This window comes from Sphaerodactylus townsendi, linkage group LG02 (genome assembly GCF_021028975.2).
Source record: "Sphaerodactylus townsendi isolate TG3544 linkage group LG02, MPM_Stown_v2.3, whole genome shotgun sequence".
NCBI lineage: Eukaryota > Metazoa > Chordata > Lepidosauria > Squamata > Sphaerodactylidae > Sphaerodactylus > Sphaerodactylus townsendi.
Window position 1 is genome coordinate 155,720,746 of NC_059426.1, and position 15,213 is coordinate 155,735,958.

The 15,213-nt window shown below is 42.2% G+C and overlaps 1 protein-coding gene across 1 annotated transcript in view; it reads right to left on the minus strand.

Annotated features, from left to right (window-relative positions):
* The window catches only part of CLMN (calmin), a 92,444-nt gene that overhangs the window by 25,932 nt on the left and 51,299 nt on the right, over window positions 1-15,213 (minus strand). The window contains exons 3-6 of the mRNA XM_048485306.1: window positions 10,196-10,257; window positions 9,259-9,354; window positions 5,546-5,629; window positions 1,322-1,414 (exon numbers count right to left, since the gene is read on the minus strand). Of these exons, the coding sequence (XP_048341263.1) occupies window positions 1,322-1,414; window positions 5,546-5,629; window positions 9,259-9,354; window positions 10,196-10,257 (335 nt within the window). The remainder of the gene's footprint in view (window positions 1-1,321; window positions 1,415-5,545; window positions 5,630-9,258; window positions 9,355-10,195; window positions 10,258-15,213) is intronic.

A 15,213-nucleotide genomic window follows, 5' to 3' on the forward strand; every position in this document is an offset into this window, starting at 1 on the left:
TCAGTTTCGTCAGCATGGCCAATTGGCCATGCTGGTAGGGGCTGATGGGAATTGTAGTTCCTGAACATCTGGAGAGCCGCAGGTTCCCTACCCCTGTACTAGAGTCTCAGGGCAGGTTACAATCAAACATAAAATCATGACTGGTTGAGGTCAGTGCAGATGTACCAACAGAGACGTAGCAAGGGGGGAAAGCGCCCAGTGCACTGGTGCGTCCTCCACCCGGTCCCTGCCACACCACGCCCTGGAACGCCCTCGTCACGCCCCCGGAACACCCATGCCACACCCGCACAGGGGTGCACCCCCGCCCCTTGTAGCTACGCCTCTGTGTATCAGTGAACCTGGGTTAAAGTCACTGAGAAGAAGTGAACAAAATTTGTGCCAGAAAGAAAAGGAGCATAGCAGGGAGGGAGGGAGAAGCATGATAAGCCAAATAATCTCAATCTATGAACCATGCTTCTGAAATTGGGAGAGTTATATCTGGCCTGCCTCGCTGAACTGGCTGAAGGCATGTTGAATTGAACGCTTACATTCCATTTTTATTCTAAGATAGTGGTTCACAACCTTTTATTTCACTTGTGTACCCCTTGGCTATCCGTTTCCCTAAAATTGCAGCCCCATATTAGCAAACCCATTTATTTTGCGTACCTCCAAATACTCTGACACGTATCCCAGGTGGTACCTGTACCCCAGATTGGGAACCACTGCTCTAAGACTTCAGGACTTTTTCTGACTGTGTGGCATTTTTCAATCATGGTATAAGAAAGTGACATACATATAAACTGTTCTCAAGTGTCACTGGCAGGACCTTTAGGTCTTGCTGAGATCTAGGTTGCTAAAACGGACAAAGCTACATTCATACATTTCCAGTAGAAAACTAGGAAACAAGACCTCTTGATCTTGAATTTGGACAGAAGCCAAATCCATACAAGGACCGAGCTGAGGAAAAGGAAGGAAGGAAGGAAGGAAGGAAGGAAGGAAGGAAGGAAGGAAGGAAGGAAGGAAGGAAGGAAGGAAGGAAGGAAGGAAGGAAGGAAGGAAGGAAGGAAGGAAGGAAGGAAGGAAGGAAGGAAGGAAGGAAGGAAGGAAGGAAAGAAGGAAGGAAGGAAGGAAGGAAGGAAGGAAGGAAGGAAGCTCAAAGTCTGATCTGTTTCAGACTAGACAATTGACACATTTACACCATCGTTAACCCCAGTGAAATACAAACAATTACTCCCCTCAATATGAAACCTCTCCCTCCTTTAGTGATACAAAATTTGCATTTTGTTGAAATGGAATGATTTAATGGAATGGTTAATTAACAGTTACAAACTTTTTGTTTTACCTGGAAAAACAGGATTACGTTCCATATCAGGCCGAGTACCATGGAAGAGTTTCCATCTGCTATTTCTGCAGCATCAATGCTAACCAGTTTTACCTAAAGGAAAGCAGGATGCAAGCTTTTAAAAGATGCTTAAATAGAAAGAAAAAGAGGGAGACAAATTTCCACAAATGCAGTTTTAATTGCAGAACATACATTAATCATATCTAAAGGACAAGGAACATAAGAGGCAGTGAAGTTATATTGGTTTATGCTTTAACTGTCAATGCATTTGACAGAAATTATCTGTAAGTCAGATGCACTGGCAGATTTCCACAAGTAGATATTTGTGGATGTGGTCTTTTCATTGCATATTCACTCCTCACGTTGTTCCTGTGGCATCTCAAATTGGTCAAATACCACAGCCTAAAATCCTTCATCCCAACATCCCATCAACTCCTAATAATGAACTATTGGGACAGGGGAAAGGGACACAAAGATCCTGAAAATGTTTAAGAAGTTTGGGGAAATTTTGGAGGCCAGAGAAATGGGTTGGACATATGGGTTGCCTCAACCAAATCTATTATTTACTATTAATTCAGCAGAGCGTATATGATGAGGTGTCATTTTTTACCATACAGGTTTACTATATTTAGCTTCTTAATGTAGAAAAAAGAAAAAAGTAGTAGATGAATACCAAACTACGAAGAGGGAGCAAGCTTGTTTTCTGCTGCCTCAGAGACTAGGACACGGAGTAATGGATTCAAGGTGCAGGAAAAGAGATTCCGCCTAAACCTTGGGAAGAACTTCCTTGACCGTCAGGGCTGTTCGACAGTGGAATTCATTGCCTCGGAGAGCGGTGGAGTCTCCTTCTTTGGAGGTTTTTAAACAGAGGCTGGATTAACATATGTCAGGAGTTCTTTGATTGTGTGTTCCTGCATTGCAGGGGGGTGGACTTGATGGCCCTTGTGCTCCCTTACAACTCTATGATTCTACCCTTCCTGGCTTGGGGGTCATATAACTGAACTCTACTTATCACTACAATATAACCAGAATTTTCTCAATTAATGGACCTCACTTAGCAGTAGTCTTCAGGCCAACTTGACATTAGGCTGAGCATACGGCTGTTTCCAGAAACAACAGTGTTGTTAGCTACCTCATCTTTGTAACTTCAAGCATAACTGAACTCCTGAGATCACAAATTATACATATCTTTGCCACCCAACAGCAGCCAGTGAAATAGACCAGACAAGAAACTCATAAAGCTGTGACATCACAAGATAGGGGGTGAAGTGGGGGTGCAGTTAGACCCAGGCTGCCGTTTTGTAGTGCCATCTGTGTGTCTGAATTTTTTTATGAAGCTAATATAATGAAATATTTACATTTTGCATACAGTGATATAATTTCATTATGGACAATTTTTTAATATATATATCTCCCCCGCATCCTGCCCATCATTGTTCTATTTGGACCAGATATATCAGTTTTATCTTGGCTGGAAATTTTGTGGCAACACAATATAGAAGGATGGGAACAATTACGCATGCAAAATGCAATCCGAGTGGAACTGGAACACTGAAGCATATGAGGGCCGGAGAAAATGACCAAAACGCACTGATCAAAAAAGAACGTTTAAAACCAATCCTCAACTATGATGGTTTCTCATCTTCACATCTGCCTCGTTGGAAATCTTTTCACACTGCTTTTTTTATATTTGGACATGATCAAGTAATCCAAGCTGATGTTTACTGCAGATGACAACACCAGAATATTAGTCAGACAATACTGCATGTTGCCTAAAGTCAAATAACATGATGTTCCTAAGTGATAAAATGTACAGGAGTATTTATCCTCTGTTTTAAAATTCTGCATCACCAGATATCATGACAGCTGCTTTTCACTTCTTGCTTTGTGGTTTAATTCACTCTTAACTTTGGTTAAACACAAACAAGAATAAAGACAAGCCTTTAGCCCACAGCTTACTATGGTATCAGTCCCAGCAAGAGGTTACCATTGGTATAATTCCTCTTGTCTAAAGCAATATCACACACTCAGTTAAGGGCCAAATATTTGTATTTGTCTAAAGCAATATCACACACACACACCCCAGCCTTTAAACATTAGCTCTAAAAGAACTGAGCATTTCCAGTTTGCAAACTGTGTCACAGTCTCTTGGTTCTCACTCTAACTGCAAGAGGTGGTCTACTATTCCCAAGGTGAAACTGGGGCTCATTCCGCACATGCAGAATAATGCACTTTCAAACTGCTTTCAAAGCTCTTTGAAGCTATGCGGAATAGCAAAATCCACTTGTAAACAGTTGTGAAAGTAGTTTGAAAATGCATTATTCTGCATGTGCGGAAGGGGCCTGAGGCAGGGGGGAATCATGACTTCCTCCAAAGTTATGCAGTTGCAGGACAGTTGCCAGTTCCAAGCCCAACGTCTCTATCTGCTAGCCCTCCTGTGGATTAGCCAAACCTGGAACTGTGTCATGGGGTCTGTTGATGAGAATCCAAAAGGGGCCTTAAAGACACACTTTCACTGACTGCACTGGAGAAAGTCCACATATGCTGCTCTTTTTACCGATGCTGTGTTGTGATGGGAAAAGTGACATTTATTTGTTTGTTTGCTAGATTTGGGAACTGCCCACCCCCAAAGAGCTCTGGGCGGTGTACAGTAAATATAAATACAACAATACATAATTAAAATTTATCATTCAGCTCTATAAAACATAGAAAAAACATAGCAGTATTCAATGTAAAAATGGTGGCGCCCGATCTGAAGGCCGGGAGGGTACAGGGCATGTTGACAAAATGTTATGCTGGATGTGCCAAAGGCGGTATGGCACTCAGCACGGGGGCATCCGTGGGAGGGAATCCGTGGGCGGCCTCCCAAAAAGCCCGGTGGAACAGTATGGTTTTACAGGCCCTGCGGAATTCACCGAGGTCCCGCAGGGCCCACACGTCAGATGGAAGCATGTTCCACCAGGCAGGGGCTGTGGCCTGGGTGGAGGCCAGTTGCATCATGGAGGGGCCAGGGATCATCTACTATTGATATTGCTGCCAAACGTCTCCCCATCATGCAGTTATTAAAGACCCAGGGACTATTTTTGGATTGGGAAATCAAGAATCCAGGTTGAACTACCACATCCATTTACACTTTTCAATAGTTCCTAGGATGACCCACTTACAAGTCTATGATCACAGACACCCAAAGAAAGGGCTGCAGATTTAGTCAATCCATCTCCTTCGAAAAGTTCAGCTTGCCCAAGGAAAACTCCTTGCCTTAAGTTGATGATGGTGACTATGACATAGTAAGGCCCTTAGCAACAGAATGTGTTTGTTAAATGTGATGTCAAAAGCAGATGCAAGGCTCAGTGGTACCAGAAGAGGAGCTTAGCAAAACCGGTGCAGCTTCCAGACTCAGTGAGGCTGCAGCGATGACCATGTTTATGATGGTGTTCAGAAGGGAAGCCAATGACTGATTCACTGCATGAAAAGGTCAGAAATCTTGAGAGACTTGTGCTCCCTCCTTTCCTGTCCCCATGCATGGAGCCAAGACTGATGACTTTCTGGCTTAGGAAATCTTCAACGTAAAGATAACCTGTTAGAAGGTCCAAACTGGGGTGCTTCAACAAATTGTGATTCGTTCCTTGCCTACAAACTAAGTGGTTTAGAAGCCCCCTTGTGGACAAGAAACACACGGTCCTTTAGTGAAATCATCCCAATTCTGGTATCACAATTTACCATGGATGGATCAAAGACTTTCTAACCATGGGTATTTCCTTTCTGCATATGGCACATGAAGGTGAGAAGGGAGGAGGGAGGTAATGTAGAAGACTGACATTTCAGGCTTGTTTGTGTCATGAACAAATTGTGATTTCCAGCTTTAAGGAGGGAAATTAAATGAGCAACTTTGATAATTTAGCAGAGAAATACCAGAAAGATTCTTAGAAACAGATGACTCAAGTCACTAACCTTTAAAGCAAATAGACTCAGAACTCACTAAAGCTTACAGGCACTTCCTGCTATTCTCTTTTAATAATCAGGCTCTTGATTTTATATTACAATTTTTAAAAATCTTATTTTTAGGAGTCCATAGGAGTTTCCTTTCACCCATACAACACATGATCTTCTAGACTCAATGTCAATTAATCTTCAGCCTATACATTATTCAGGGAGGCCAACTACCACCATTTTTGGCAACTAATACTAGGAGAAGACCATTCTGTCAGATTTGAAACTACTTACATTGCTATCCTCCAAAAACTTAAGGGCTTTTGCAATATTGTTCAGTCGAAAAATACGATGGGTCGAAGGCTTGTATTTGTGCAACTAGAAAAACGAGAAGCAGAGCGGTTTGAAAATGAAGTTGTCAGTGAGGACGTTTTAAAGAGTCATCAACAGTCTCAAGTAACATCAGTAATAATCCAAGTACATGCAATGCTAAATATCTGTGAACAGAACCCCAGACATATATCACAACTGAAGGAAGCAGCCACAGGGACCTCTTCCCCAATAGGGAATGGGGTTCTGGAGAAGCAAGAGGTTACTTTTGCACTGCCGATCTCCCCCAATTGGAAATGTCCCCTATAGGAAAAAGATAAGAAACGAAGTACCTGTCTTTTCCGCTCAATTAGGGCAAAGCAAGTCAGGGGTCCAATTTTCAATCAGGGAAATATAGGAGGAGAAACTGTTTAACCCCCATTTTCCCCAGTGACATTGTCCGAAACCTTATGCCCCCCGCCCCTAAAACCTGGCACCTGCTTTTTGAACTAATTTGCACAGTCAGGGATCAGACTATGGATTCTGATCATTATATATAGTTCAGCTCCAAGAATTCCTTTTAGTAAATCATTCAATAAAAGGTATGTTACAGTCTATAAAAAATGGCATCCGGGAGTTTGTTAACAGGGAGTTTAAAAAAAATCTTTACAAGCAACGGTCACATTTGTAAAATTCTGTCTTTACAATTTATTGTATTTACTTGTAGATAGAACACACCTCCACTCTTGAACAGCTACTACCATCAAGATCACACTGAACACAATGTGTTTATTTATTCTTGCCTATTTAGCTCTTATCATCTGAATGCTTCTGCAAGCGACTTCCTCCCAAATTGTACAGAGAGTGGACGGAAGGAAAAGATAATGGCAGAGATCGTGAAATGGATTACATAAACAGAATCAATATCGTTGGGAGACTTAAGGTAATCAGTACTGAGAAATTGAAAATTGCATTATGTGACAAGCACAAGGCAATAAGAGCCTTTTGCAGTCTACAAAAGAAACAATAATGCAGACAACCAATTAAGGCCAATTTATATGGCAATAAAGTGTGTGTGGAGGGATAGATTTGGGGGGAGGTTGGATTTGTTCTATGTCAATTTGTGAAATAAGATCCATTAAGTCTTCTGAATCCAAAGATAAACACATAATTTTGATCTTCTCGTTAAGATTTTGTGCTACCAAGCAATGCTTATGCATAATCACTAATGCACTCTGAAAAGTCTATTGTTCTCTCTTACAATAGCCACATCTTGTTCTGGCAGATATTTCTTAGGTAGGATGGCATTTTCCTTTTGCTCTAATTCAGCCCAGTGATTTAACACAGCAGAATTCATACATCACTCTATATTTTCCTGACCCATTCCAGCTCTTATGTGGGCTATATGGAGATCTGGGATAACAAAGACATTTGCTGAGGTAAAAGAAAAAGAAAAAAAGAAAAAACCCAATAGCTTCTTGCAACTGCCCTCCACAATATGCAGTTTGAAGTATTTTTCTTATTTATATGCATCAAACTAGCCCCCAGAATCCAGCACATTCAAGTTTTTTTCCTAAAAGCAAGTTCCTAGTTCAGTAATGTCCAACAGAAAGCCCATGGATGGTTACAAATATAGTGGCCGGTGCCCAATTGCTTCTTCCCTCAACTAAAGAGTCAATCCTGGCTTTCTTCCATCTCATTAGAGAAGGAGATACTTCACAAGCTTCCAAAAAAATACAAACTGTACAACTTCAGGGAGAAAGCTAAGCCATCATGGAAGGAAATATATTTAACTTGAAACCTCCAAAAATCTGCAATTGTCCCTCTCATGGCAGACATTTTGTGATTGGTTCTCGCTACCCTTTCTCAAAATTCCAGCAGTGCCCACAGACTCAACAAGGTTGAAGGCACTTGTTCTAACTATTTGAACTACAACAGTCGGCTTTTAAAAAGGGGAGGGAAGAGTCCGCTTTCACAGATTTAATGTTTCCTGCAGATAATACATGCGGGCCAGTTTTGATGATATGAAGACATAGATTGGCTGCATCTTTCCTATGCATGTTTACACAGCACACATATGAAGTTAATCCTGCATGTGCTTCCCATTTCCTCCTGGGTTTCAATGGAGTAATGGGGGAAAAGGAGAATGTGTGATGTCATACAATGCTGCAAAGACCCGGAAGTGACATCATCTCCTAAATCACTTTTTTAGGACTCTTCCCAGGCTCTGTGGCTTTTACTGAAGAGAGTGAAGAAACTTCTACACTGTCATTCAACACAGTGATTTCACTTCTTGGTCTTCGTCCGGAAGCAACATGCCACATCATGCAACACTCCCCCTTACTACGTTCCTACTACTGCCAGGGACACACTTGGCAACCCTAAAGTGTGAACATATATTTTTTATGTTCACTTTACAAATTAAATTGGGGACCAGTACCTTGATAAATGTGCAGTTTCAATCACTTGATCAGCTGTACATACTTTGAACATAACATGAGAATTAATGCATGTATAAAGAAAAATCAAGAATATACTGCACTGGGACTACACCTATATTTGCAGCAACTTGTGAACAGGGCTATAATGCATGGCAATTGCATGTTATTCCCATACTAGGAAGGGCCTTCTTTTTTAAAGGTGTGTGGAACTTGGCTGTCTGTTCCCTAAGCTTGGGTGTAAAAGCACAAGAATAGACCACAATATAAAAGTGATGTTATTTACCTAAGGGATGGGCAGTATAAAATATGCATGATGCAAACCTTGTAAGTACTTGTTCAAATTAGGGGAACGTTAGGCTTCAATGTTGTAAAAAAAAAATCCACTCCTTGTAATTTCTAGAGAGTTGTTCTATGCGTAAATCTTGCTGTGGGGATTTTCAGCCCCTAAGCAAATCTGTCTCCTCCATCTGCATTGCTTTTCACCTTGCCACAGGAATTGGGCCCATTTCACGACATGTTTCTTGTCCTGACGTTTGTATCACTAGTGTATGCTGGGATGGGTGGGAGACATACCTGTAGGAAGGGAAGCGGAACATGCCAAGAGGATGCCTATCATTGCTAGAGTGCTAATTAGATGCAAGACGAGTTGGACAGATTAAATATAGAAACTAAATAAGAATCCAATCAATTTAAGATGCAATGCTAAGTAAAAGAACTCTGTGCAAAACAAGAGTGGGACAGCAGCTGTTATTTTGAAATGATCCAGAACTAAAGCTTAACACGCAATGTATTAACAAGGCAACTAGAATGTACAAAATTGGTTCTCTGGCTCCAGATATATTTCCAATCTGGTGTTTCAGCTGTGAGAAGCCTCTTCAGATCGATTTTGTTGGAAAGGAAGGGCTGTTCCCTTGTACAGAGCACACTAGTACCTCAGATAGCAAACGACACATCAAGTCCTCTATCCTTCCTCTCACCTGATATTTCTTTGTTGACCCAGAACTCTACTCATAGGGTTTTCCTATTTCCAGCTGACTTCTTCCCTTTCTACAGCTTCTCTTTCTAACTGTCATGTGGGCAAGATGGGCATTCAGCAAGCTCTCACCATCCTAGCCTCGATAAACAGGTAGGATTCCTATTCTTCCTTTCCTTGACAATAAAGGACTTCTATTTCTTCCCTGACTCATGTGGACTAAAGCAACACCCTCCTTCTCCAGTGCAAGCTGTTCATGACGGTTATTTAAAAAAAATACATACCAAATTCTGCCCTGAGAGAACCTCCAGTAAAGCCATCAAAATTTTGCCATCTTTAATATCAGCAAACAAATCTTTCACTTCCAGAGGAGGGCTGCACTGTGAAGAGAGGAGACCAGCATTGAAATACCCAAATACATATTTAATATCCTCTGAGTCAAATGCATAAAAATGCTAATTTACTTGAAGTGCACTGAATGCTAAAACTGTTATACATATGCTAAGCAGCAGCAGCAGCAAAAAGAGGAGGAGGAGGAGTTTGGATTTAACCTCGCCTTTCTCTCCACTAAGGAGACTCAAGGTGGCTAACAAACTCCTTTCTGTTCCTCTCCCATAACAGGCACCTTTGTGAGGCAGGTGGAGCTGAGAGAGTTCCAAAGAACTGTGACTAGCCCAAGGTTGCCCAGAAGGAATGTAGGACTGGGGAAACAAATCTGGTTCACCAGATAAGATTCCACCACTCATGTGTAGGAGTGGAGAATCAAACCCGGTTCTCCATATTAGAGTACATCTGCTCTTAACCGCTACACCACGCTGATAATTGTAATAATTCACACTAAGTTATACATATTGAAACATCCACAGATCTCATTTTTTTAGAAGTTACAACCAGTATCCTATTGCTTCTCTCAACAAAGTTTGAAGCTCTCTTTGAGCCACTTCTGCCAGCCACTTCCATTGGATACAGACTCCGAAGGCTGGATGAAGACCTCTACCTTGGGCCCCTTCCACACATGTAGAATAATACACTTTCAATCCACTTTCACAATTGTCTGCAAGTGGATTTTGCTATTTCGCACAGACAAATCCAGCTGCGAAGTGCATTGAAAGTGGATTGAAAGTGCATTATTCTGCATGTGCGGAAGGGGCCTTTGCTGAGCAGAGTAGTAGAATACATGCCAACACACATTATACCAGCACTCTTATTTAGCACTCTTACCTTTTCTAAATGCAGATTTATCCACCGGGTAAAAGTCTTTTTCTGTACATTTTCTCTCTCCACTGCAAAACAAAGACAGACATTGCTCAAATTCTTTGAAGAGGGAAAGCTGGTAATAAGATTCAACAAACAAAAATGCATGGCTCTTTAAAAAACCAGGAGAATCTGTGCCTTCTTGTTCCACAGACTCAGGGGCTGCTCTCAGTTCCTGTTGCCTAGAGTGTTGGAGCAGTTATGGAAGATAAATTAAACATTAAAAATAATTAAAAAGTTAAAGAAACTCACCAATGTTGTGAGCACAATGACGTCACTTCCAAGTACAACATGGAAGCTACAGTCATAGCTACCAGAAATTTGACCAGAAATTCGAACTACCAGAAATTCGACAGAAAAATCTTAAGAGCAATTCCTGGAGCTACCCATTCTCCTGGAAGTGATGTCATTATGACTGCACTGGCACCCCAAACACGTACACCTTCAGATTGATTGACAGGCTCAGTCTAGCAACCCTGTAAAGTTGCCAAGTCCATTCGCTGAAATTCCTGGTGACTTGGGGGTGGAACCTGGGGAGGTCAGGGTTGGGGGGAGGGGGACCTCTGCTGGTTATAATGCCATAGAGTTCATATGCTATTTTCTTCAAGGGAACTGATCTCTGTGTGCTAGAGATCAGCTGTAATTCTGGGAGATCTGGCAAGCTGGAGGTTGGCAACCTTATCACTTTAGCTTACAGCGGTTCTCAACCTGTGGGCCGCAACCACTTTGGGGGTTGAACAACCCTTTCACAGTGGTCGCCTAAGACTCTCTGCATCGGTGTTCTCCATCTGTAAAATGGATAAATGTTAGGGAACTGTATTAAAGGGTCATGGCATTAGGAAGGTTGAGAACCACTGAACTAAAGCATTCATAAGGTTTCCCTGTAAATAACTAGCCTGGGCAGCTTTTCTCTATTATGTTGTACCCTGTAGTTTAAAAATTTTGAAACTACTAAACCGAGTTGAAGTTTCTGAACTTTCAATTACATTGATCAAAAACACAACATTAGTATTTCTCAAGGGAAACTTCTCCAGGTGGGCTCCCCCCGCTCCAGGCCAGCCCATTTGTGAAAAGGGCCGGCTTGGGGGAGGCAGCATACAGTTCACCTGTGGATGGAAGCACCTGGTCCACCCAGCCCAGGGGAGACATTTCTCAGTATGTCCAACCTGGACAGGATTAGGTCCCAGCCCACCAAGTCAATGTGGCGCTTGGAAAGAGGTGGCCAACTGACCAGGAAGGCTACCTCATCGCCCTCCCTCCCCAGGGGGTGGGATTGTGTTAGGGCAGGGAGCATAGCTTCCTGTCTCCTTTGGAAGGCAGGACCAAAGAGAAACAGGGTCATTTTCTTATCCCAATCCACCTCTACTGAGTTGGTCATCACAAAATGTACCATTTCCATTTTTTCCAAACATGAATAGATTTATAATTGTTTCAACGAAAGAGATTTTTTTAAAAAAATAAAATGTGCTTATTAAAATGAAATCCTGCAAATTATAGCAAAATTGTATTTTGAGTAGCGGGGGGGGGGGATTTGTCAACATTTCCCCCCTTGCCTTTCCACAGACATGGAAAAGCATTAACAGCACTCCTGTATGACAGCAGTATTGTATTGAGTATGTTGTGTGTGTGTGTGTGTGTGTTTATTGTGGGGGGGGGGGGTAAGGGAAAGGAGTTTGTCAGCCCCTTTGAATCTCCTTACGGGAGAGAAAGGGGGAGATATAAATCCAACTCTTCTTCTTCCTCTGTACAACATGAAAACAATTCCTTCAAAATTAGCATGCCAAATTTTTGGCATACCATGGGTTAACGGCGGAGCTTGCATTTTTGTGCTATTACTGGAATTATATAATTCTGGAGGGTGATACTAGGCTAGTCCGCATCAGCAAACCTGAGCATGTCAGCATGGAAGCACTCAGCAGGGAGATCATAGTCACCCTCTGTGGGTGACGAACCTGTTTTGTTTAAAGTTTTATGGAAATGTGTGCCATAATCACATTATGTTTTTCTATGAATGCATTAAACAGCACAGATGCGCATTTCAAATAACGCTCTATAGCACTTTGAGTTTGACTACACTGTAGCCAATGCAACTGTTCAGTCCTCAGTAAGCATACATTTCCAAAGATGCTGTGCAGAAGAAGAGTTGGGATTTATACCCCCCTTCTCTCCTGTAAGGATTCTCAAAGGGGCTTACAAAGTCCTTTCCCTTCCTCGCCTCACAGCAGACACCTTGTGAGGTGGGTGGAGCTGAGAGAGTTCCATAGAACTGTGACTAGCCCAAGGTCACCCAGCAGGAATGTAGAAGTGGGGAAACAAATCTGATTCACCAGATAAGACTCCGGAATCAAAACCAGTTTTCTAGATTAGAGTCCACCTCCTCTTAACCACTACACCACCCTGGCTGTGTATAGTGTCTTATTAGTATTTTTCACACATTTGTTTCCTTCTTCCCATTCTGGTCTTTTTTGGAGAATTCTGAACACTGGCAGCAATTGTGAGTCATTTCAGTTTGCAGAACTGTATAGACTTCAAAAATGTTATTCAGTTTCCATAAACTGTGTAGACCATGGCTTTCTTTGCACCTTACTCTAATGAAAAGGCACAGAAAGGAAGTCGGTACAAATCTAAACCATTTATCCTTTGGCATATAAATTACAGAATCTATGTTTGGGATTTTTCTGAGAATCTAGAGAGCAGTAAAATATTATAAGTATTATACTTACACACAAAATACAACCTAGATTGTTCACAAACCCACGGTCCCTATGTATTTGATTATGTATTTGCATATTTAGCAAAGGCTCATGGGTATGTTGTTGAAATGCTCACCATAACTTGAAAAGATTGTCCAAGGCAGGACTGGGCCTGCTAAAAGAAGGACCTCCTTGTAGATGGGGGGCAGGGTACAGGGGGCTGCCCCCAAGCCCCGTCCCCACCTCTGTGCAGGCAAGCCAGAGCGTGTAAAAGCTGGCTGATGTGCAGGAGCGGGGCCTTGGGGGGGCGCCTGGAGAAGGAGTTGTCTCTGGGTGCCATTTCCTACCCATACGCTTCTGGCTGTGGCCAGTCCTTGTCACCTATCTTTCTGAGGAACCAATCAAAGAGGGCAGCTATCTATTTCTGAGCCTTGCCCTGTTGATATGAGCATATCTGGGTGGCCAAAGGCATTCAACTGTCTTTGTCGCAGCAGCACCCATACACAAGCATCACTAACCATATATCTTTCTTCCATATTGCTCCATGCTGGGGACATCCTGAGAGAACCAGAGAACAGTGGTTCTGTTGCCATGGTAATAATAGTCCCAGCGCTAAACACCAGCAGCAATCCTGTTGTTAGGACAGCAGGGATGTGCTGTTGAGCTAACCAAGCCTGGATGTCTTGTGAAAGATTGGAGGAAGGGAGGGGAAATAGATGCCTTGACCTTTTCCTAATACTCTTCCTCCTCAACACTTCTCAACTGGCCTCAGCTCAGAAATCAGCTCACTGTCTCGGAGAGTCAATGCTGACTGCCGTCATACAGGGACTCAGTTATGTCTCTCATTCTGTCACTTGGTAAATCTCTCCAGCTCATTTGCTCAGGGAGATTACCTGAGCAAGGTACGGTAATAAAAGCTAAAACTTGCCAATCGAGAGATCTTGCTTTCTCAGAGGGGCTGACGTTGGAAGTCAGCTGTTGAGGCCTTTCTGACAACAGCCACCATTCTGCCATCTGTTTCACTTGGTGAGGGCAGCCAAAAAAAAGATAAAGTTTGTGCCTCCTGGAAGAATCTTGGCCTGCTCAAGTCAAAGTGTAGCGAAAAGGTCTGAAACTATGCTTGGACACCCGCAGCTTTCCAGAACACAGCAGTAAACACAAGGAAAATCCTCAATAGTTTTTGACACAGATTAAAGCATGGCACAGTTAGGAGGTCATGAATGGGTTCAATGTCTATCCACATTTCCAACCCAACCAATCATTGACTGGTTATGGATGATTCACACTACGTTTATTTGGAGTTATTCAACCTGGGTTTAATTTTTGCTCTAAATGGAATAGTTGGAACCAGCACATGGAGATCAGTTACTGCATATTCTGTCTGCTTGAAAACAGGTGGCCAGAAAGCTGCCTTTTAGTAATTCAGGTCATTGGTTGATAAAAATCAATATTCTGCTCTGACTGGCAGCAGCTATTCAGTCTCAGAGGCCTTTCATATTAGGCACATTACCTGACCCTCTTTAACTGGACATGATGCCAGGGATTGAATCTGGGACCAGTAAAACAGATGCTCTAAGACTGAGCCACAGTCCTGCCCTAATTGTTCAGGGACCTTCGTTTTCACAGCCTAAGAGGTGAATTAATATTAACTGATATTGATCATAACTGTGGGATGGTTTATATTGCTTTGCAGGATTCCACCTAATGGCTAAGAGACAGATACAGATGAGGACATCCCTGGTTCAAATTTTACCATTAGCCCAAACTAGGTAGTCTTAGGCAAGTTACTGTTCTCCAAAAATCACTACCCTCCTCAACAGGGGTATAATACTATCAGCCTACCTTACAGGGTTGGTGTATGGATTATCAAGAAGCTACATGTGTCGCATTTTTTTTTAAAAAACAATGCTATTAATGTCAAGTATTACCACTACTAACCTTAACATCAAAGGAAAGGTTTTTGTGAAGCATATAGTGGGTCGAAGCATTCTGGTATGCAAAATCTACTACATCTGCCCCTAGATCTTGAGAGTAAGCCTCTTCACATGTTAGTAGGCAAAATTATTTATCTGTAGTGCATTCATGAAGAAGATATTCCCTTTGATCTTAAGTATTTTGATGGGTGAGAGGAACAAAGCCATATCTGACCTTTTCCTCTTGAAGAGCCCAGTTCTTTTCCACATCCCAGAACAAAATTATCTCCTGAAGAGCAATTCAAGGAAAGCAACTTGAACGAGTGGGACTTTGGATGAAAACAAAGGAAAGAATCTTCCTCTGAAGATGCCAGCCACA